Here is a 24987-nt window from a genome sequence, read left to right on the forward strand (position 1 = left end):
TCTGCATTATGAATGGACTTCTTCTAAGTGGCGTTGTTGTCAGCTACAAACACCTACAGTCACTGCACTTACGATCGTCTGCTGCTGCATATGCATTTAGGCGTCGAATAACTATTTCAAGTTTCCCTTTATTATATTAGACATTTTAAATAAGTTATCTTAAATTGTCCACCATTCAAACTGTGATGCAACCAAAGCGAGACACGAAGCAATACGCTTACGAAAATAACATCAGTGAGGTTTAGCTGCACGCTCCGCGAACGTGAACGTGAACGTCAAAATAATATTGTGTTGTTTCTGACGTCACCACTTTGGGCTCATTGCCTGCTCGCGTATGACGTCTCCGCACACGTACATACCTGAAGTGAAAATTTGTAACTTCACGTATGCTTACAACGTGAGATTTTAACGACACAATTTATCTGACGTTAACGGTCACGTTCATGCGGAACGTGCAGCTTAACCCCCCTATACTAGTTGTGGTTACGTGTACAATGGTTGTGTGAGTTTCCTATTAACCATTTCAACAAGATACAACCGCTGGCGTTTTTTTTTGATGGCATAATATAACACAAAAGTGTACTATAATATTCCCATGGTATTTAGCCCGAAGTGTAACATGACCCACATAGACACTTGAGGGTCTTTGACAAATCTGACAAGAATATGTAAAATTCACTGCGAAGTACCCAAGCTGCATTTAAACACGTCATATGAGCTGACTAAATTGAACTAGATTCGGTTTGAGAAAAACACACTTGAAAATGTAAAAGAACCCATATAAATTTCAAGCTGGTTATAAACAAGTGGAAGATAAAGTACCTTATAAAAAACTCTATTACATGTACATACTCGTTTCATTTTTTGCTTTTAAATCCATGATTATTTCAAGGACAACAAGAAAAAGAACTCATACATATTGCAAGCTGGTAGAAAGTAGAATAGTATACACATATTGACTGGCAATGAGGTCACTAGTGTACGTCTATTCCCCGAGGAACTTTGAGTGACTAGAAGAGGGACCTATTTCCCGAGGCCGCCGAATTATGCCAGTCAATATGTGTTTTATAACACACCTTTGTCTTAAATAAGAAATACGAAACATAAATCTGGAAAAGAAAGGAAGTTATGAAGTTGCTGTTCACGGTCCAAGTCCAGACAAGTGCCCGCCCGGGTACTATTCCCGCAAAGCACGTGCGCGCGATCACAAGACTATGTTAGTTTATCCCACGTGACCGTGTTTCAGCCAACCAGGGCCCAATTTCATAGAGCTGCTTAAGCGCAAAATTTTGCTTAAGCGAAACAAATCCTTGCTTAGTAAAACCAGATTACCGGCCAAGACTCCACTCAATTGTTATGCTAAGTTTTCGTGCTTAAGCAAATTTGCTTAAGCAGCTCCATGAGATTGGCCCCAGAGTATACAAAACAAGCAAGATGTTACCTCATTGCCAGTCAATATGTGTATATTAATACTCGCTGCATATTTTGATAATCAATGACTGTTTTACAGGAGAGCAAGAACAACGTTACATTGAGTTACCGAATCGCATGGTCAGTTGCGTATTGCTAAGCACAGAAAAGTATTGCTTAACATAAACAGGTAACCAGCAAACAATTATTTCAGTTTACATTGTAACTGGTGCCCCACTCAATTTCTGCTTAGCAAATAAGTTTGTCAAGCAGTATTTTCTGCCAAACAGCTTTATGAAATTAAACCCAGTCTCTTTTACAGTATGGTAATGTTTATATATAAACATTATTCATGTGAAAAGCTCTCAAGGATATACTTTTTTTCTGCGGCTAGCCAACCCTAGATTGTGATGTAAAAAAAACATAATCTCAAAAGTACGCGGTTCAATTCCGAGAAACGGAAACTCAAATGGAAAGTGCCGTGTGTATCCTGTTGTTAACTAAGGATACGGGAAACACCTTGACCAGCATGATCATGAACATTATTATCAGCAAGCCATATTTTGCTGTCTCATCTAAACTGGTTGGATCATCCGTTGTTGGTAAATAATAAGTTTTGTTTGAAGATTTGCATGGTACGGATAAATAGGAATAAACTATAAAATAAATAGTAAACTTGCGGGTACAACCATGTGCAAATCTCTTTTGTGGGAGTGTTGTCTCGACATTTCGATCAGTATGCTCGTCTTCAGGAGACGAGCTGTACTATTCATATCTCTTCCTCTTTGTATATAATGGTAAACAACGAATTTGTCTCGTGGTTTTTTGGTCAGATACTTTGTAGTCTTGCATTGTATTTTGGGGGGAAGGGAGGGGGGGGGGTCAAGAGGGTGGATTCGGGGTTGGAAGGCCCATCCCTCTACAACCAAGGATCAACACACATAAAACAACATTATTAATAAAGCAACATGCATGGCTGCAGTATCATTCCTAGATGAAATCATATTATAACAACTGTCTCGGGAGGCTTAAATCCAAACTTCAAATGTCAAAATGTCACGGGGTCCCCTCCGGGAAGACTGATTTGTTATAAATGAATTGATGAGTTTCTGTCAGTAGAGAGAAGAGAAGAGAACAAAGTGTAATGACCTCTTCGCTAAGGAAAGTCAAGTATAGCACTTGACTTTATCTCATTTTGTCTTGAGTTAAAGGTACTACTATTGGTAATTGCTCAAAATAATTGTTAGCATACAAACTTACTTATTAGCGATCAATGGATAGATGTTGATAGTCAGAGCATTGTGAGGAAACGGCTCCCTCTGAAAGAACAAGTTTTGAAGAAGGGGTAGTTTCTCACTGAAACAACGACTTCAGCTTAAGCCTTTTCTAGAATCACATAAGGTAATGCGACAAGGTGTTTTTTTCTTTAATTATTCTCAAGTAACTTCGGTGACCAATTGAATCAAAATAATCACAGGTTTGTTGTTTTATGTTGGGAATAGAATACACCAAGTGAGAATACTGGTCTTTAACAATCAAACGTGTTCAGCAGCCGATTTCACGAAACGATTGGATTAATCCTGTCTCGAGTTATGACGAGTAACTTATAGGATGGGTTCAATGCGTCCTAACGTCTATGGATACGGAAATTAACTCGTCTTAAATCTGTGTCAGGAAGACTTTGGTGAAATTGACGGAATTTTCTTTAAAGGCAGTGGACACTATTGGTAATTACGCAAAATAAATAGCATAAAACCTTTCTTGGTGACGAGTAATGGTGAAAAGTTGATGGTATACAATTGTGAGAAGCGGCTCCCTCTATAGTGCCATAGTTTTCGAGAAAGAAGTAATTTTCCATGAATTTGATTTCGAGACCTCGGATTTAAAATTTGAGGTCTCGAAATCAACCGTCTAAACGCACACAACTTCGTGTGACAAAGGTGTGTTTTCTTTTACTGTTATCTCGCAAGTTCGATGACCAATTGAGCTCAATATTTCACAGGTTGATTATTTTATGCATATGTTGAGATACACTAACTATGAAGGCTATAGTCTTTGACAATTACCAATAGTGTCCACTGCCTTTAACAAACAGCCAGATGAGTCATTACATACATAGAGATACTCTATATACAATCAGGTTATCAGAGCAATAGGTGTTGGATTCCTCGACCCCAGACTGACTCCCATCAACCCTCCTGGGAACAAGTTCGCGGATATGCAATTCAAGTACCGGTGAGTAATTAACAAGTCAATGACAACACGTAGTTTGGTTTCTTGTTGCCATGTTGGTTGTTGCGGTTATTATTATTTTGTACACATGCTTATCATTGATGTCGTAGATAAAGATTATTGAAATACCGCCAAAAATCCGGAACGAGGGATTTTCACACAGGAAGTTTAATTCATGATGGGAATACCCAATCTGAGAGACGTTAATGTCAGTAAACGCTTCTCTCATTAAAATGTTGGGGGTGGAGTTAAAATTGATATAATTTCCCCGTAACATTACTTCAAAGTAAAATTAATTTTAAAATGGTATACTTTGTCGAAAGCTGCTGTACTCATAACCAAGTAAATTTTATTGCCATTATTGTCAGGAACCTAATAATGGGGTTGGATTAGCCATAAACTACATCATGTCAAGTTACATCACATAAAACCAACAAATGAACGTATTCGAATAAGTGAGGTTAGAAACAAAATATAAATTAACATTTAAATATCAAAGTGATTACCAAGAGTAAACGTTACGATGATACACCCTTCGAGCTTTTATAATAGTTGTGAAACTTCTGACATTGGCTACCAATTCGAGCCCGGATTAATTTCAAACTTCTCGTCATTGTTTTCAAACGTATTCACTCTACAGCACCTTCATATCTTCAAGAACTCATTTCGTTCAAATCATCCGCCTATGCCACCCGCTCATCGTACGACAAAACACTTCTTCACATCACCAAAACTAAATCACGCGCAGGAGATCATGCCTTTCAAGCCGCTGCTCCCCGGCTCTGGAATTCCCTTCCCCGTAACATCCGGGAAGCCAACACACTGGAACGGTTTAAAAATATGCTCAAAACCCATTTATTTGTTTAATCTGGCCATTTTTTGTTTTTGCTTGTACTGTTTTTTGTTTGTATCTTAGTCTTTGCATTGTTTGTTTCTTTGTATATTGTAAAGCGCTCCGTTCTTTGTGGGGCGCTATATAAATGTTTTCATTATTATTATTATATTATTAAGTAAGGCGAGCATAGTGTGCAGAAAACCCCCGCACACCGAGTAATACTCTATGTAAGGAAAATAGAAGACGGTTGAAGGGCTCATTTTCCCCTAGATTCTCTGCCTTTTAAAGAGCTCCCTATCGACACTAAACTTATTGTACCGTAGCTTGAGTTCCCGTAATTGCAACTCTAGTACCCACCGGCAGACAGCGTGATGACGTCACGAAGCACCTGCCTACACTCAGACACTAGTCAATAATTATTCACTGTAGACGCCGGTCATTATGCATGGGAGTATGGTGGCCTATAGAGACCATTTTAAATTGCCACATTTAATTTTTAAAAGGACGTGTTTTATACTCTATGGGTGAGAAAAGCATTTGATGTGACATTGTCAAAATAAGCTTAGTGTGTGTTTTCACAGAATGATCATATCCGGGTAAGGTTTCCTTCACTATAGAACGTTGTCGTAAAAAACAGACTTCGGGAGAATACATGTAGGCGGCGGTAGATCGACATAGAGTTTGCCATTGTTCACGTAGCGAGCATGCGCACAATTCAGTGAAACTTGTTTTATCTGGATGTTTGCCGCCACCTAGCGTCTCATAAAAGTCTCCCCAATATTGTTCTAAACTGCCTCCAGCAAACATGATATTATACACTAGCCTGAACGTCTGACGTCATTCTTCGAGGCTCGTGAACAACGCCAGAGACCGGCCAAAAACCGGCGTGTGGTTTGACCTTTGACCTCTCATAGAGATACGCACAAATTCTACACTAACATTACCAAGCAAGTACCGTATCCAGCATGCATGTACTGTATACATACTACCACACACGTGGACACACACGTGCGGACGACCGAAAGTAAGCTTTCCATATCTGTGTTTAATTGATTGGCCAACCGAGGTGACATCAGACCAATCAAAACAAACCCAGTTACGGTAGCTTTCAGTCACTGCATTTATCCAATGGTATCATTATACCCAATGAAATCACTGGATCTGAATAGCTGGTACATGGGGCCCAGTCTAGATATACACTAGTTTCATTCATTCAAAGAATCTATTCAATTTGCTGCCAGCAGCAGAATAGAATGACATATTTTGTGAGCAGTTTTTAGAGACAGTTGGATAAAGGCTGCGAAATGCATTTATTATGAGTGGGAATAAAATAAAGCGGTTGCATAATAACCCACTGGTTATTTTTAGTGTTATTTGTTTCCCCCGTTGTTACAGGAATTGCCTGTTTATTTTTTAGAATCTTACGTCACTATGACCCAATATGGAATTGTTGAAATCTACACCAAGATTTGTCAATTTATTACGCTTGCACCCCAGACCCAGACGCTAGCATCCGTGCTGCAGGCAACAGTCGCTACTAAAAACCCGACGACTCTTTGCAGAGTGTCTCCATCCTGTAACTAAAACGTTCACCGGGAATAAACAAAATCCAAACCAAAAGAGCCGTCTGACGAACTCCTGGGATTGAAATGCAACTCTTGTACATGACCAGGGTGAAGGGCTCAGAATTTAAAATCGATTTTTGTCCTCCTTCGATTTTTCTAGATGACATTTTGACGCCGGTTGATCTGGCTATTTTGCCGTTGATACCGGCTCCAAAATGGTTTGTGGCTGGTATATACATCAACGGTGCTGGTGCAAGTGTATAGGTCGGCATTGACCCTGGTATGTACATGTGGTACTGGATTTGTATGTGGAGTTACAAAATGTTGTTGTGCAGATAAAACAAAATAATACATTGACGACGTGTAAAATATATATAACATTTTGTGAAACTTGGTTATATGTTTATAGCAATCGCACAACATTGGTAAACAGTATTGTCCAAAGGCCCACACTTCGTGTATCACAACTTATATATAAAATAACAAACCTTTGAAAATTTCGGCTCAATCAGTCAACGGAGTCGGGAGAAAATAACGGGAAAAACCCACCCTTGTTTCCGCCATTCGCTGTGTCATGATATGTGTTTAAAATAAATCCGTTATTCTCGATATCGAGTAGTTGTTTTAATGTTTTCTCAAAAAGTAAAGCTTTTCATGGAATAATATTTCAAGGGAAGTCTTTCACCATTACCGTCTGTAAACCCTGTAAGTTATTTGTAAATCTGTGAACTTTTAATTTATGTTCTGTTCAGAAAGTGTCCAACGGCTTTAATGGAGGACTGGTGCAATGTCAAAAGATCAGTCACCATTTAAAATTTATTATCTCCCATTAGTACCCACTTGCCCACAGGTGCCCTTAAACTTGCACCATCCACTCAAATTGACTGATTTAGCTCAAATTTTCACAGGCTTGTTATTTAATGCATACATTGGGGGTACACCGAGTAAGAATACTATCATCCACTCTATTAGTGATGAGCAATGGGAGACTTTGGAACGCTAGGTGGCAGCATACCTACAGGTAAATTTCCATTGTTTACGTAGCTCTGAGAATGCGCACATTACCGAGAACAATAGACCTTTTCGCAAATACTGGGGCGCGCGCGTAAAGCTTGGAATTAGGTGCATTGTGGTCTAGCTGGTTACAAATTTGATTCATATCTATCCCACAATGCACCTCATTCAACAGTCTGCGCTTGCGCATTGGTATTTGCGATAAGGTCTATGGAATATACCTGGTAAGTCTGCTGCCACCAAGCGTCCCAAAAGTCTCCTATTGATATTTGGGTTTATGATCCTCTATCCTCCATAATCAGACACCTCCTTTTGTAGATTTACAACGATTAGATTTTAAAGAAGGGGTTTCCCCGGTGTTTCGGGCACTGTTGGCAGCAGATTGCACAACATCTTGTAAACTTGTACAAACTGTTACTACAAATGGTCTACAATTCATAACTCTTCATTTTGTGTGCACCCAAGGAGGCGTTACAAAGTCAATATTTTAAATTTACCACGAATGAGACAAATTCAAGTTTTCAGCCTTTAAACGAGTATTTAATTTGACTAAACTAATTGTGCTAAGTTAACTACTTTGTTTCGAATCCATATGGACTCACTAAAACTTTCGAGTTGGCTACAGTTTTATAATACGATATGAAAATGTATCAAAACGACGCTCTGCAAAATTAAACAATAAAACAGACAAACATGCGTGCATCAAAAAATAATAAAAAAATATATATACAATAAACCAACAAGCTGAGTATGTGAAACATCACTAACTTCTTCGATTGATTAGTTTACTTCAGGTTTTTCCGGCCAATTTCAACAAAATTCCATTCTTTTTAACAGTATTCGATTTCGTTTGGAATGAATGCTCCGTTGAATCAGCATTCAACGGTCAAAAGGAGTGATTCAACTTGTTCACCAGTTCAGAATTAACTGGGCACTTAATATCATTCTATTTCATTTAGGCCTTAAGACTCAATCAATTTTGTAAAAACCAGCAGCAAGATCTGATCAACCATTCAGTTTCATCAAGTGTAATGCGTAGTAGAAATTCCACTGGCAGAAGAAGTGTCAAAGTGTAATCTTGAATGCCTATAAATAAGAGCTGACTAAAATGAGAATAAACAGCAGCTTACCAATCCCCAAACCAGCAAAAATAAGATAATTTGGAAACCCAAACAGCTGTATGCTATACAAAAAGCTATCAGTACATTGTGCATTTCAATCTTAATTATAAATTCTTTTTTTTTTTTTTTTTTTGGGGGGGGGGTTGAACAAAGAATTGATTAGAGTGGGATTCGAACCAATGACCTCCGGATTAACGTGCCGGCGCTCTACCAACTGAGCTATCTAGCCCTATATTGGCGGTGTCTCAGTCAGTTTCTCTTGTGTTTTTTTTTAATATTGATTAACTATAACTTGTTAACTTATATGACGCTCAATGGTATCACATTTTGTCCAGCAATACGTGTCACAACGAAACAGTCTGAATTTAATCAGTCGTTTGCATGCGAGTGCATAGCCTTGCTCAAGGCAGTCGAATTATTCACTCCGAAAAAAGACCGCCGCTGTATAAAAACCCACCCGTATTCACTGTGCGTAACATCGCGCGACACGATGCCCCGTACACTATCCGCATGCGGAGGCCGTTCGGCCTGACGGTCTCCGCATGCGGTTAGTGGTACGAGTGCGGATGACTTATGTGCACAGTAGTCGTACGATGTGACAGTGTGTATACGGGTGGGTCATGCGGTGTATACGGATGGGTTTACAGCGGCGTATTTTCGGAGCGAATAATGCGACTGCCTTGAGCAAGGCTAGCGAGTGCACTGATGTTTGTATTATTAAAGGAACACGTTTCCTTGGATCGGTCGAGTTGGTCTATAAAAAGCGTTTGTAACCGTTTGTTATAAAATGCATTATGATTGGAAAGATGTTTTAATAGTAGAATACAATGATCTACACAAATTTGCTTCGAAATTGCGTGGTTTTCCTTTTACTTTGCGAACTAACATGGTCGGCCATTTATGGGAGTCAAAAATTTTACTCCCATAAATGGCCGACCGTGCTAGTCGACGAGGTGAAAGGAAAACCGTTCAATTTCGAGGCAGGTTTGTGTGGATAATTGTATTCTACTTTTACAACATCTTTCTAACCATATGCTTTCTAACATCTGACGTCACACTTCGAGGCTCCTGAATTACGCCAGAAACCGCACGTCAATATTGTGACGGTCCCCGTGGTATGGATGTACCGTGGTTCTCGCGTCCATTTCACAGGCAAAATGTACGTATACAAATAAAAACATTATTTTATGAATGTACATGTAATACATCAACTTAATAAATGAATTTTCTATAAAACACAACCAATACTCACGTAATTTCCGTTTACGTTTCGAATAGTTTCACTAGTAATCCTCAGAACGAGGCACCACCAGTCGGTTGGTGGCGCTGTTTCCTGCTACGGCCACTAGATAGTGATTTGGCCGATTGTGAAAATTTATAGAAAATTCTCTTATTAAGTTGATATTTTACCAGTCTGATGAACTTCGTTCACGATAATACATGAACATTGTATCCAATGATATAACTGTAAAACGAACCTGTCCTGATCCATTCAAATAAGGACATGGCCAATCTAATGTTTCTCTATACTTGCGTTATTATGATTGAGGCAAAGAGGGCGTGTCAGTGATCGAACGAACTCTCCGTATTTTTTAGAACTTGATATTCTGATATTGTCTCTTAGCTGAACTCTGAAGTTTTCTGGGTACTTCGTAGCTGGTGTCGGTGCTGCCCTCTGTTGGCCGAGCGTAGTCATACTCAGGGCTGTCAGTCTCGACTTTAACTGGTTGGTAGTAGGTGTGTTGCGTGCCAGTTGCTTCTGAGTTTGGTGTTGGGTCAACGTGCACACTGACTTGGTAATTCTTTCTTTGCTCCTTGTGATCATCAGGTCGAACGTAGTCATACACTGGGCTGTCTGTCTCTCCTGGTTGGTAGTAGGTGTGTTGAGTGCCAGTTGCTTCTGAGCTTGGTGTCGAGTCAACGTGCACACGGACTTGGTGATTCTTTGTTTGCTCCTTGGGATCATCTGGACGAGCGTAGTCATACACTGGGCTGTCTGTCTCTCCTGGTTGTTAGTAGGTGTGTTGAGTGCCAGTTGCTTCTGAGCTTGGTGTCGAGTCAACGTGCACACGGACTTGGTGATTCTTTGTTTGCTCCTTGGGATCATCTTGACGAGCGTAGTCATACTCAGGGCTGTCTGTCTCTACATTTCCTGGTTGGTAATAGGTGTGTTGAGTGCCAGTTGCTCCTGAGCTTAGTGTTGGGTGATTCCTTCTTTGCTCCTTGGGATCATCTGGTCGAAGGTAGCCATCCTCTTGGCTGTTTGTCTCAACATCAACTGGTTGGTAGTAGGCATCTTGTGTGGTAGTTGTAGCCGTAGTAGGTTCCATGTAGATTTTGTTCTTGTCCTCCGTTGGTTGCAGCTCCATGTAGGGATCAGCTTTGGCCACATTAGTTTCCTTCTCCTTGGTTATCTTAAGATGTCGATGTTTGATGAGGAAGAAGATGCCGATGATGAGGGAGACAATGAAGAGACTGGTGATGAAGGCTACAATCCACGGTGTAACAACCACGTTAGATTCATTGGTCGTGGGTGGAGTGGTTTGACATGACTGGCAATAAGACATATTGGAGTTAGATTGGTCAGTAGTTGGTTTGAGTGACGGTTCAACGGTCATAGTACGATTAGAGTCTATTGAAGTGGGTTCTACTGATGACATCGGGTGTTGTGAAGTTTCCATTTTACTAACAGTTATTGGTCCGATCGTACATGACCTTTCCATTCCTGTGAATGGTGTCATACCTGCGGAGTCCGGGACAATTTTACATTGATACGCACCACCGTCATCAGCTGCAGTAGCACTCAACTGTAATGATCTCATTTGGTCTTTACTATCTTTACGGAAAGTCCATACATAGCCGACACTACTCGTAAGAATCTGCATCTGTACCGGTGGGTTTCCGATCTCAGTAGTGCAGCTCATGTTTACTATCGTTCCTTCTTGTACAGTGAAAGGTCCATCATGGTTGCAGATGGGATACATGGCAGATGGGAAGTAAAGCACTGAAAAAGAGAGAGGTTGCGATCGAACCATTACAGAGATTCTCTGGTCAAGAGAGTACCACCATCGGCAACCGTAAATCACAGCTGTGTCCTCACTGGAAGCATCAAAAGTTAGTGTATCAACCTTATCTTGAGCCCTAGACGTCAGTGTAGAGAGCCTGTATCTCGAATCTGAACTAATTCCATTCCGTGCTATTGGAGTCTCCATCCTCGTCCACTCAATGATATTACCTGCCGTTATGTTGGTAGCTTGACATCGTAGCTCCACAACGTCACCCTCTACAGGATCACCAACTGGTGATACCCTAGTGATTGTCACAATCTGTGCATTGACTGCTTTGTGTGTCGTCTCCAGAGAACACATCAGCAACAGATTAATTAACCAACAACCTCGACTCATGATTGTTGGAAAGTTACTTGCAATCAAAAGCAAAGACGAAGAGGTGCAGTTTGATATAAAGTTGTTTGAGGATTATGGAAGAGATAGCATGTGAAGACACACAGCTTGTTGTATGAGTGTTAGAGTGATTTATCGGACATGTTCCCGACTGACGAGTTACCTTGGCTGTACATATATTTCTGTGTGTCGAAACACATTCCAGCTAAATCGAAAATGATTTCCTGTATCCGTATTTAGGTATTTTAGGCGCATGACGTCAATTCAAACGGACTTAATATCCGCTCTTTAAACCAACTTTCAATTCAAGCCCACATTGTTTGTCATAGTTCAAATCAAATTAGTTCATCAATATTTATTTCCACAAAGGATAATCACTTTAGAAAAAAGCCCAATTCATACAATAAAACAAAATATATGTGGAGGCATTACACCGGAAGCCGAAGCTTATAAACGGAACGCCTTCAACACAAACAAAAACAAACAAAACTATAATCTTAACTGTGCCCCTCATTATAGCAGTAAATGTTTCCATAATATGAGTTTAAACATAGGTGAACTGCAGTATGAACAGAAGTTCCTCAAATGCCTATCTATCATTTCCTGGCAATACCATTTTACGCAATGCAGGAAGTGTATTTGTACTGTGGCTATGAGTATTCATCAATTCATACGAGGAACTTCCTTGTAGTTTTCTTATTTATGAAAATACTCTATATCAATCAGGAATCATGATGGTTTTATTTAAAGTAATTGTCGTTTTATTGTATTTACCATTAATAAGATAGTTCTTTGTATATCAAGTTCTGTTTCAATGCAAGTTTAAAACAAAGTTTCTGTGTATATTATTTATAATCAAGTTAATGCACTCAAGAGGCCAATCAATTTTTAAAATATTTTTTATATAATAAAGCTGTGGAAATTTGAGCTCAATTGGTTGTCGAAGTTGCGAGATAATAATGAAAGAAAATCATCACTGACACACGAAGTTGTGTGCTTTTAGATGGTTGAATTCGTGTCCTCAAATTCTAAATCTGAGGTCTTGAAATCAAATTCGTTGAAAATTACTTCTTTCTCCAGAACTATTTTACTTCAGAGGGAGCCGTTTCTCACAATGTTTTATACTATCAACCTCTCCCCATTACTCGTAACCAAGTATATTAAAGTTTTATGCTTGTAATCATTTTGAGTATTAATTACCAATAGTGTCCACTGCCTTTAAAACTTATACATTTTTTCCGTTACATTGCTTCAAAGTTATTTTTATTAAAAAACATCTAAACTGATTTGATTAGCAATGAACTAATAATGTCAAATTACATAACATAAACTTGGAGGATAATGACATGTCAAATTACATCACATAGTGTCAAATTACATCACATAAACTCCTCATAAATAAATATTCTGACGGTCACACGTCGTATGGATGTACCGTGGTTCTCGCGTCCATTTCACAGGCAAAATGTACGTATACAAATATAAACATTATTTTATGAATGTACATGTAATACATCAACTTAATAAATGAATTTTCTATAAAACACAACCAATACTCACGTAATTTCCGTTTACGTTTCGAATAGTTTCACTAGTAATCTTCAGAACGAGGCACCACCAGTCGGTTGGTGGCGCTGTTTCCTGCTACGGCCACTAGATAGTGATTTGGCCGATTGTGAAAATTTATAGAAAATTCTCTTATTAAGTTGATATTTTACCAGTCTGATGAACTTCGTTCACGATAATACATGAACGTTGTATCCAATGATATAACTGTAAAACGAACCTGTCCTGATCCATTCAAATAAGGACATGGCCAATCTAATGTTTCTCTATACTTGCGTTATTATGATTGAGGCAAAGAGGGCGTGTCAGTGATCGAACGAACTCTCCTTATTTTTTAGAACTTGATATTCTGATATTGTCTCTTAGCTGAACTCTGTGGTTTTCTGGGTACTTCGTAGCTGGTGTCGGTGCTGCCCTCTGTTGGCCGAGCGTAGTCATACTCAGGGCTGTCAGTCTCGACTTTAACTGGTTGGTAGTAGGTGTGTTGCGTGCCAGTTGCTTCTGAGTTTGGTGTTGGGTCAACGTGCACACTGACTTGGTAATTCTTTCTTTGCTCCTTGTGATCATCAGGTCGAACGTAGTCATACACTGGGCTGTCTGTCTCTCCTGGTTGGTAGTAGGTGTGTTGAGTGCCAGTTGCTTCTGAGCTTGGTGTCGAGTCAACATGCACACGGACTTGGTGATTCTTTGTTTGCTCCTTGGGATCATCTGGACGAGCGTAGTCATACACTGGGCTGTCTGTCTCTCCTGGTTGGTAGTAGGTGTGTTGAGTGCCAGTTGCTTCTGAGCTTGGTGTCGAGTCAACGTGCACACGGACTTGGTGATTCTTTCTTTGCTCCTTGGGATCATCTGGACGAGCGTAGTCATACTCAGGGCTGTCTGTCTCTACATTTCCTGGTTGGTAGTAGGTGTGTTGAGTGCCAGTTGCTCCTGAGCTTGGTGTTGGGTGATTCCTTCTTTGCTCCTTGGGATCATCTGGTCGAAGGTAGCCATCCTCTTGGCTGTCTGTCTCAACATCAACTGGTTCGTAATAGGTATCTTGTGTGGTAGTTGTAGCCGTAGTAGGTTCCATGTAGATTTTGTTCTTGTCCTCCGTTGGTTGCAGCTCCATGTAGGGATCAGCTTTGGCCACATTGGTTTCCTTCTCCTTGGTTATCTTAAGATGTCGATGTTTGATGAGGAAGAAGATGCCGATGATGAGGGAGACAATGAAGAGACTGGTGATGAAGGCTACAATCCACGGTGTAACAACCACGTTAGATTCATTGGTCGTGGGTGGAGTGGTTTGACATGGCTGGCAATAAGACATATCAAAGTTAGATTGGTCAGTAGTTGGTTTGAGTGACGGTTCAACGGTCATAGTACGATTAGAGTCTATTGAAGTGGGTTCTGCTGATGACATCGGGTGTTGTGAAGTTGCCATTTTACTAACAGTTATTGGTCCGATCGTACATGACCTTTCCATTCCTGTGAATGGTGTCATACCTGCGGAGTCCGGGACAATTTTACATTGATACGAACCACCGTCATCAGCTGCAGTAGCACTCAACTGTAATGATCTCATTTGGTCTTTACTATCTTTACGGAAAGTCCATACATAGCCGACACTACTCGTAAGAATCTGCATCTGTACTGGTGGGTTTCCGATCTCAGTAGTGCAGCTCATGTTTACTATCGTTCCTTCTTGTACAGTGAAAGGTCCATCATGGTTGCAGATAGGATACATGGCAGATGGGAAGTAAAGCATTGAAAAAGGGAGAGGTTGCGATTGAACCATTACAGAGCTACTCAATTCAAGAGAGTCCCTCCCTCGGCAACCGTAAATCACAGATGTGTCCTCCCTGGTAGCATCAAAAGTTAGTGTCTCAACCTTATCTTGAGCCCTAGACGTCAGTGTAGAGAGCCTGTATCTCGAATCCAAACTAATTCCATTCCGTGCTATTGATACCTCCTGAGCCTCCATCCTCGTCCACTCAATGTTATAACCTTCAATCAACCAATTAGCTTGACATCTTAGCTTCACAACGTCACCCTCTACAGGATCACCAACTGGTGATACCCTAGTGATTGTCACAATCTGTGCATTGACTGCTTTGTGTGTCGTCTCCAGAGAACACATCAGCAACAGATTAATTAACCAACAACCTCGACTCATGATTGTTGGAAAGTTACTTGCAATCAAAAGCAAAGACGAAGAGGTGCAGTTTGATATAAAGTTGTTTGAGAATTATGGAAGAGATAGCATGTGAAGACACACAGCTTGTTGTATGAGTGTTAGAGCGATTTATCGGACATGTTCCCGACTGACGAGTTACCTTGGCTGTACATATATTTCCGTGTGTCGAAACACACTCCAGCGAAATCGAAAATGATTTCTTGTATCCATATTTAGGTATTTTAGGCGCATGACGTCAATTCAAAAACGGACTTAATATCCGCTCTTTAAACCAACTTTCAATTCAAGCCCACATTGTTTGTCATAGTTCAAATCAAATTAGTTCATCAATATTTATTTCCACAAAGGATAATCACTTTAGAAAAAAGCCCAATTCATACAATAAAACAAAATATATGTGGAGGCATTACACCGGAAGCCGAAGCTTATAAACGGAACGCCTTCAACACAAACAAAAACAAACAAAACTATAATTTTAACTGTGCCCCTCATTATAGCAGTAAATGTTTCCATAATATGAGTTTGTACACAGTTGAACTGCAGTATGAATAGAAGTTCCTCAAATATCATTTCCTGCCAATACCATTTTACGCAATGCAGGAAGTGTATTTGTACTGTGGCTATGAGTATTCATCAATTCATACGAGGAACTTCCTTGTAGTTTTCTTATTTATGAAAATACTCTATATCAATCAGGAATCATGATGGTTTTAGAAAATTCGTTTGTTAAGCTGATATTTTACCAGCCTGATGAACTTCGTTCACGATAATACATGAACGTTGTATCCAATGATATAACTGGTTACGTAAAACAAACCTGTCCTGATCCATTCAGATAAGGACAGGGCCAGTCTAATGTTTCTCTATACTTGCGTGGTCAGTGATCGCAACGAAGGCATGGGGAACTCTCCTTATCTTTTTTAGGACTTGATATTCTGATATTGTCTCTTAGCTAAACTATGTGGTTTTCTGGGTACTTCGTAGCTGGTGTCGGTGCTGCCCTCTGCTGGCCGAGCGTAGTTAAACTCTGGGCTTTCCTTGTCCACTTTACCTGGTTGGTAGTAGGTGTGTTTAACGCCAGTTGTTCCTGAACTTGGTGTTTGGTCAACGTGTACACGGACTTGGTGATTCTTTCTTTGCTCCTTGTGATCATCTGGACGAGCGAAGTCATACTCAGGGCTGTCTGTCTCTAAATTTCCTGGTTGGTAGTAGGTGTGTTGAGTGCCAGTTGCTCCTGAGTTTGGTGTTGGGTGATTCCTTCTTTGCTCCTTGGGATCATCTGGTCGAAGGTAGCCATCCTCTGGGCTGTCTGTCTCAACATCAACTGGTTGGTAGTAGGTATCTTGTGTGGTAGCTGTAGCCGTAGTAGGTTCCATGTATACTTCGTTCTTGTCCTCCGTTGGTTGCAGGTCCATGTAGGGATCAGCTTTGGCTACATTGGTTTCCTTCTCCTTGGTGATCTTCAGATGTCGATTTTTCATGAGGAAGATGTTAATGATGAGAGAGACAATGAAGAGGATGAGACTGGTGAGGAAGGCTACGAGCCACGGTGTACCAACCACGTTAGATGTATTGGTCGTGGTGGGATAGGTTTGACAAAGCTGGCAATAAGACATATCAAAGTTAGCTTGGTCAGTAGTTGGTTTGCGTGACGGTTGAACGGTCATGGTGCGGCGAGAGTCTATTGAAGTTGGTTCTACTGATGACATCGGTTGTTGTGGAGTTGTCATTTGACCACCAGTTATTGGTCCGATCGTACATGACCTGTTCATTCCTGTGAATAGTGTCGTACCTGTGGAGTCTGGGTTGATTTGACATTGATAAGAACCACCGCCTTCAACTGCAGTAACACTCAGTTGTAATGATGTCACTTGTTCTTTATCGTATTCCCATACATAGAAGACACTACTCGTAAGAATCTGCATCGTTCCCGATGGGTTCCGGACCTCAGTTGTGCAGCTTATATTTACTGTCGTTCCTTCTTGTGGACCATTAGGGATGCAGATGGCCGATGGGAAGTCAACCACTGTAAAAGAGAGACTATTTTTTTCTATTGCTGCAGTGATAATCATTCCAGAAGAGCTACTCAGTCGACAACCGTAAGTCGCTGCAGAGTCCTCTTTGATAGCAGTAAATTTAATGAGCTCAGACTTAATTGAGCCCACAGTCGACGTTGCAGCAAGCGTGTATCTCGAATCCAAACTCAATTCATTCCGGGCAATTACCACCTGACCGTCCACGAAGACGAACCTCGTCCATTCAATGAAATAACCTGCCCTTAAACCAACAATTTTACACTGTAGTTTCACTTCGTTACCCTCTACTACAGGATGACCCTCTGGTGGTGTTTCTCTACTGATTTTCAAAATCTGTGCATTGACTGCTGTACGTGTCGTGCCAAGAAAACACATCAGCAACAGATGAATCAACCAGCAACCTCGACCCATGATTGTTGGAAAGTTACTTGCAATCAAAAGCAAAGACGGAGAAGACACTTTATGAAATGGAGGTTTACTTCTCGACTGTGTTTAGTGAAAACCTCACACTATTTCCCTCGATGTAAATAGCATTGCCGTTCACCACAATGGGCCTTTCACTTCTCAAAACCTGTTTACTGCAATGGGTGAATTTTTATTTTATTTTTTTATTCAATAGTTCCGCATTGTTATGCAAAATAGTCTTTCTACAAAACATATTCATCATAGACTGACAATTAACATGAACTTCCTTGTAGTTGAAATGATCTGGGTTTCAAAATCAGCAGTACATTGTGACGTCGTATCAGGCTCGTCACGTACGCAGGTGTTTGTAGCTGACCAATTACGTCACTTCGAAGCAGACCAATCAAAATGCAGAAATTTAAACATTACGTCACAGCAAGTTTATACAAAGAATAGTATACTTCGCGTGGAACAAAAATTACAATCGGAAGAAAGCCATTTTTTAAATTGCTTTATTATAAACCTTAGCGCATAAAAACATATATATGTATAGCATATTTCATTACATTTTGATTATAAACAGCATAGTTCTAAGACTCTATGTGTGATATCTCATTGGTTGAAAGTGAAGTCTAAGATCCTTTGCATAACCACGGCTACGGCTTTGGCTCCGTCTAATTGAGCCAGAAGTGGACATCAAGCTTTTTAAAATTGCGCAGTGCGCAATGCGTAAAATGGGAAGTGAACACCAACAACGCGCATAAATTCCCTGCATTGATATTTCTTAGTGCACATTGCTAGCTTCAGTGTGTATATTCATGTAGCCTATTTCATTACATTAGCTCCGTCAAATTGAGCCAGAAGTGGACATCAAGCTTTGTGAAATTGCGCCGTGCGCAATGCGTAAAAAGGGAAGTGAAAACCAACAACGCGCATAAATTCCCTGCATTGTTCATTGCTAGCTTCAGTGTGTATATTTATGTAGTGAATGCGCACTAAGTACGCCGGACATTATGGTCCGTCAGTTATTTTGAAGGCGGAGCTTCAAACAAGCAGACGGAACGTTAAGCCAGAGCCTAAGCCAAAGCCAAGGTTTGAGACAAAGCTATAGACGGATTCCAACTGCCATTTTAGACACCGTGAGTTATCTCTTTGGATTAAAAAAACTCCATTATGATTAGACAAGAGCGCACTGTACATTACGACTATAAGCAGTTCAAAAACAACTTATGATACACTATTAAAGGTTTGAATCGTTTGGCAATCAAAATGGCGAACATATTCTCAGCCTGAGCTCAAACCACGCTACGGTTCGATTATAAACCAGAAAATGTAATTACAGTATTGTGCAATGTTATGTAGTTCAGTATTCCATTGAAGTTCAGTCTCTGGTAACGATATATGGATGTTTTAAACCAAAAAGGAACTGCAGATTATCTCCTTATAGACAAATCGTTTCTCTGATTACGATATAACTCAATGGAGGTTTCAAACCAAAACAGGAACTGCTTAAAGACTTCGATATTATTATAAATAAGGCTTCGATATTATTATATAATTACAGTCTGAGTTACTAGTTACCGATTCGACATTGGTATTCAATTAACACGATGTGATACTGTACTGTTTCACAACCGAGTACTGCCTTCATAGGTCTCATAGTCTGTGTTTTCAATCTCTTCTTCAACGTGGTTATGATGGTTGGTATCTGATGGACGAGTTGGTATCATGTAATCAATGTCAATGTTCACTGGTACCTGAAGATCTGTGTATAAAGGATCATCAGTTTGCGGCTGGGTTGGTTCTGGATCCGAATTCTGTCCTCCTATCATAACTTTGAATATAACTATGGTAGTTATAACCAATAGCACGATAGCGAGCAGTACTAAGCAGACTGCCAAAACCACAACCCATGGGGTAGAGGGTGGTGAAACTGCTGGGTCATTTGGATCCAATTTGGGGTTCACAACTACTGTCACTGAAGAAGTGTCAATAGTGTGAACCTGAGGGTTCTTTATGTTACACACATACACCCCTGTGTCGTTCAGTTGTAAATCAGTAATGGCAAAGTTTTGAACTGTAATCTCGGGAGAAATGACCGTAGTAAAAGTGAATCTTTGGTTGGTTGAAAGTGTGGTGGTACCCCATCTTAAGAGATGATGTGAAGACCTCCACTCCACGATGTGATCCGACTGGAGGTTCATAGCGGTACACCTCATATCAACCTGCCCACCCACTTTACGATCAGCCTCTGGTGTTAAGATCTCAGCATGCACTTCTGGTGCAGCGGTGACAACCATCAGGAGTCTGCCTGCATCAATGGAGCACCAAACACACACCAGCAACACATAAATAGACATCCTTCTATTCATTGATTATAACTTCACTAAGTCCTGATCAGCGAATCAAGTTTCAATCGGTGATATACACGTAGTATTCTGTTAACATTAGTACCTATACATGTAGTATATGTATAGTGTAGTCATTTCCGTGTATAAGTGTAAACCGTTAGAATTACACATCAATGAACTTCAACAAAAACTACAATCCAATGATCCACAAAAGCCACATCACAGTCCCCATGATTTACACTATAAATCTTTTCTACATACTCTGCTCAGTCAAGTCAAGTTCATACAGTAGGCCCACACAGAACGTGTGCAATACTGTGTGAAGAATTTCACACTGTCGGAACAATGTCATGACATGCAAAATGTTGATGAATATTCATTTTCCGTACCCAAACCACGGGTACAAATGTAGTAGTATATCCCAGTAGGCCTAAATCAAAAAGGGGGCTTGTTGAATGGCTACGTTTTGTAAACATTTATAAATCTAATGATATTACCGTTTGTTTCTCTCAATTCTTTCTATATACATCAGGTTTCAAAAACAATTTCTCAATGTTTCTTAATCGGTAAATATGCGCCTATTTGCAAAAAAAAAAAAAACTGGAATCGCGACTATAGTTACAGGCATACATTAACATTAACATTAATATAGATTAAGTTTCACCCAGATCTTGAGCAAGTTCCAAGACTTGCAAGAGTTCGGTGAGTGACAACATGCACTTTGAAAGTGTGAATCCAGCATTTTATATGTTAAATCCAGTATTTGGTCAACAATTTAAGTCCCATGCCACATTAACGTTTAAAAAGCTGATCCAACAATTTTTGTTTAATGAAATGTTGAAATAAAACTTAAATTGTTGAATTAACCCTTTTTGCATTGGATAACTCAATTAAAATGCTAGATTTAACAAACAAAACGCTGGATCCAACTCTTTCAAAGTGTAGTCACTCACCGAACTCATGCAAGTATTGGATTCAACTCTTAAGTTTTTAGAGTGTGTATGTTGATAATAGTTGTGTCTTTCATGTGTTCTGATATTGTCCTTCAGCTGAACTCTGTGGCTTGCTGACCGCTTCATAGTCGGTGCTAGTGCTGCAATCTGGCCGAGCGTAGTCATGGCTGTCTGTTTCTGGTTGGTAGTAGGTGTGTGGAGTGCCAGTTGCTTCTGAGCTTGGTGTTGGGTCAACGTGCACACTGGCTTGATGGTTCCTTCTTTGCTCCTCTGGATCATCTGGCCGAGCGTAGTCATTCTCTGGGCTGTCATCAGTCTCTACTTCAACTGGTTGGTAGTAGGTATCTTGTGTGGTAGTTGTAGCTGTAGTAGGTTCCATATAGACTTTGTTCTTGTCCTCGGTTGGTTGCAGCTCCATGTAGGGATCAGCTTTGGGTGCTTCAGACGGCGCCAAGACGAGATGTTTAAGAAGACGATTATTGAACTGTATAAGTTTAATGACTGTTAGGGTTAGGACTACAGTGACGATGACAAAAGCCAGGAACAGAATTAAGGTAACTTGGAAGGCTAATTGTGAACATGATGACGGAGGGTAGATGTTGGAAGGTGAAGTCTGGGGTTCACGAGTAGAAAATCGCAACTCTAGAGTTAGTAAAACCACTGATGTAGCTACAATATTGGGTATTCCAGTATTAAGACTGAGATCTCTAACATTGCATGCATACTCATTCATGTCTTCTACTTGTAGATCGGTGATTGACAAATACTGAATTGTTATACCCGGATCTGTTGTTGATGTAAAACTAAATCGATGGTTGATTGTGACGGTAGTTTCAGCCCATCTAAGTGTTTGACTGTCGGCACTCCACTCCACGATGTGATCCGGCTGGAGGTTGGTAGCAACACACCTCATGTCAACCTGCCCGCCTTCCTTACGATCAGCCTCTGTTGTTAAGATCACCGCAGACACTGTTGGTTGAGCAGTGACAACCATCAGGAGTCCGCCTGCATCAAGTGAACACCAAACACACACCAGCAACACATACATTGACATTCTTCCATCCATAAACAGAAATACCAAGAGATGTGTCCGATCAATATGCAAAAGGTACGAAATGGTGCTGTACTTTTATCAGAGGTAAACCGTAATACAGTACGTTCTGTCATTTCCTTATATTTCTGGGCACGTATCACAATTCAAAAAACTTAAATACAACTCGTTCTTTAACAAAAGGAGCGACAATATCACGTCTGCACAAAGCTTTTACAGGCCTACACAATTTTTCTATTCAAAAAGTCAAGTTCATGACATCAATTTATAGACCATGTGAACCTTGTTTACAATAAGTGTGATCTTGTACATTCTGTCAGTATTCTGGCGGGCAAGATACTACACTGGTCCTAAGGGAAAGTTGACATGTTGTGTCATAATTTCCACATAAAACCAAAAGTTATGAAAGTAAAAAGTGATCAAGTTTTGAGATGTATGCCATTTCACCATATCGAAAGTCGGTAAGAATTAGACAGTGTAATCTCTATACAATATTAGATTTTTATGTTCTATTGAGTAAGCTCTTTTGTAAACATGTGATGTCACAGGTCACATCGTCTATACACAGTGATCATCACAGGCTTTATAACGGATTAGTCTACATGTCGAATACCATGGCATCCGAACATTTGTTGTCATGGTTTAAATTTTGCATTACAGACTGCCTGGATATGACGGTCAAATCGCTGGATTTTGTTGTAAGTGTAGTCTTAAATCAAGGAGATTCAGAGAATTGTATACTATTGTTACAGTGATTGAACCTTAATGTCTGACAATCAAAGGCAACGTTAAAATGACTTTGAATATAGCGTAGCCTATGGAGAAGCCTCCATTCAAGGAGGAATCGGCAAAACTCACAAACTAATGGGTAAAACAATGGTTCACTGAGCCTTAGTTGGAATATGGCCTAGTCTTTCGTCAAGGAGGTCTTTATCGAACACACAGACACAAACACAACGCTGCGTCCTTGCTCTAAATATTAACGCATGGATGGGACTGTCCACCGAGTGTGAATCAATATTGCTGTTGAAAGAATTGGGTGTAATAGAATTCATTCATCCCGAATGGTTATCCAGGTCGGTTGGGAATGGTGTATTAGTGGATGAGATGAGAAGGAGTGACAACGAAACCAATAGATAAAGTGAGGAGGCATCAAGTGTACGTGAACATGGAGTAGGTATACACACTCAAACCAAGACTAGATGACAAGTCGTTAGGCGCTGCGCTGTATATTACACATATTCTGCCATTCATGCAACAGTCACAGTGCGATTATACACATGCAACGGTCGTAGGTAGCTATTGCCATTGACTCATACACACATACTGGGATCGAGGATGAGTGTACCGTTCCTGTAGCTACCCGAACGAACTCAAGACGAACTCAAACCGAGGACCTGTAATAATGTAGGACAATAGAGTCCACGGTTCGGGAAAGGTTCGGGAAAGGTTCACGGTTGGAAAACGTGCGTACAAAACCAATCGGAGCTGATGCACAACAAATTAGGGTATAAACAAAAGAGGGGGACATTAGGAGGTCGACGACTGCAGGCGTATACACACTTATGTGTGTGACCTATGGATTGGATGAACAAAGGACACCGAGGGTGCGATGAGATGTAGTTCAGGCTGAGGTCACAACAGGTTGAAACTGTAAATTAATAATAAGAATAATATTCGTTTTTTATGAAGCGCTTTGCACACCCGAAGGGCGTCTCATCACTTCTCAAAGCGCATCCAGCATTATTACCCCTGCGGCCGATTTCACGAAACGCTAGGATTAATCATATCTCGAGTTCAGACGATCCCCGTCCTAACTTAGGATGGGTTCAATGCGTCCTACGTCTTCAGATAGGGGGGAGGAACTTAACTCGTCCCAACATCTAAGGTTAATCCTAAGTTTGGATGAGTTTGGCGAAATCGACGGCTGGTCGCTGGGGCATTAAATTCATTCCCTCAACCACCTCGGCTCACTGGGGAGTATATGGAGTGAAAGCTACATATAAACACCCCTCATGACTCTGAGTAAAGTGCAGTGATGTAACAATTGACGTTTCGATCGGTCCTTTCGTATGTCTTCATACAGGATAAAGAAACAAATCGGTGACCATATAAACACCCCCTTGTGACTCTGAGTAAAGTGCTCTAAACAAACATCAGTTGTGAAACAATTGACGTTTCGATCGGTGCTTTCGTATGTCTTCATCCAGGATAAAGAAACAAATCGGTGACTATAGATAGTATGAAGCAGTACCAATGGACATCATACCTAACAAACCACAAAGCTAACGGCGATTTAACAACCCGTCTTTTCGATCAGTACGCTCTGATGGTCTTCAGCAGGACAAAGAAACAAATCGGTAACGTAGATAGTAAAGATTATGAAGCAGTTCCAATTCACATCAGCCTAACAGGCACAAAGCTAACGGCGATGTAACATACAACCCGACGTTTCGATCAGTAAGCTCTGATGGTCTTCAGGATGAAGAAACAAATCGCTGAATAAAGATAACATAGATAATGAAACAGTACTCGTTGAAGAAACAGGGTCCATTTATCAAACAACACAAGTACCAAACTAACGACACGGTAACAACCCGACGTTTCGATCAGTAAGCTCTGATGATCTTCAGGATAAAGAAACAAATTGGTCACTCGATAAATATAGATAATGAGGCAGTCCCATTATTACATAATTCGGATCCCTACATCAAACATAACAAGCACCAGATTATTGGCTATGCAACAACCCGACGTTTCGACCAGTACGCTCTGATGCACTTCGGAATAAAGAAACAAATCGGTCACTAGATAGTAGAGATTATGAAGCAGTACCAATTTACATCAAACCTAAAAAGTACAAAGCTAACG

The 24987-nt window shown here is 40.3% G+C and overlaps 4 protein-coding genes across 4 annotated transcripts in view; all 4 read right to left on the reverse strand.

Moving 5' to 3' along the window:
* Positions 1–24987, reverse strand: part of LOC139950727 (von Willebrand factor A domain-containing protein 5B1-like) — a 92569-nt gene that overhangs the window by 53505 nt on the left and 14077 nt on the right. The window lies entirely within an intron of this gene.
* Positions 9172–11735, reverse strand: LOC139950651 (uncharacterized). Its single transcript, XM_071949430.1, has 2 exons — positions 10486–11735; positions 9172–9927 (listed from the first exon to the last, which is right to left on the reverse strand). Exons 1-2 carry the CDS (start codon positions 11579–11581, stop codon positions 9770–9772), a joined length of 1254 nt encoding a protein of 417 aa, XP_071805531.1. The 5' UTR covers positions 11582–11735; the 3' UTR covers positions 9172–9769.
* Positions 12322–17767, reverse strand: LOC139950924 (uncharacterized). The gene is made up of 2 exons (XM_071949762.1): positions 16298–17767; positions 12322–15326 (listed from the first exon to the last, which is right to left on the reverse strand). Exons 1-2 carry the CDS (start codon positions 17765–17767, stop codon positions 13479–13481), a joined length of 3318 nt encoding a protein of 1105 aa, XP_071805863.1. The 3' UTR covers positions 12322–13478.
* The window catches only part of LOC139950732 (uncharacterized), a 157915-nt gene continuing 153825 nt past the window's right edge, over positions 20898–24987 (reverse strand). Inside the window, exon 3 of the mRNA XM_071949525.1 lies at positions 20898–21428. Within this exon, the coding sequence (XP_071805626.1) occupies positions 21136–21428 (293 nt within the window). The 3' untranslated portion in view covers positions 20898–21135. The remainder of the gene's footprint in view (positions 21429–24987) is intronic.

The sequence above is a fragment of the Asterias amurensis genome, chromosome 18 (genome assembly GCF_032118995.1).
Source record: "Asterias amurensis chromosome 18, ASM3211899v1".
In the NCBI taxonomy this organism is placed as follows: domain Eukaryota; kingdom Metazoa; phylum Echinodermata; class Asteroidea; order Forcipulatida; family Asteriidae; genus Asterias; species Asterias amurensis.

What these genes read in the sequence shown, in the direction of transcription:
- LOC139950651 (XM_071949430.1), bottom strand. Translation starts at nt 11,581, where the DNA reads ATGAGTCGAGGTTGTTGGTTAATTAATCTGTTGCTGATGTGTTCTCTG. An exon ending in GGAACCTACTACGGCTACAA is followed by an intron (nt 9,928 to 10,485) that starts CTACCACACAAG and finishes CAGAAGCAACTG; the next exon opens with GCACGCAACACACCTACTAC.
- LOC139950924 (XM_071949762.1), bottom strand. Translation starts at nt 17,767, where the DNA reads ATGGGTCGAGGTTGCTGGTTGATTCATCTGTTGCTGATGTGTTTTCTT. An exon ending in GCACCGACACCAGCTACGAA is followed by an intron (nt 15,327 to 16,297) that starts GTACCCAGAAAA and finishes TCGTCTTTGCTT; the next exon opens with TTGATTGCAAGTAACTTTCC.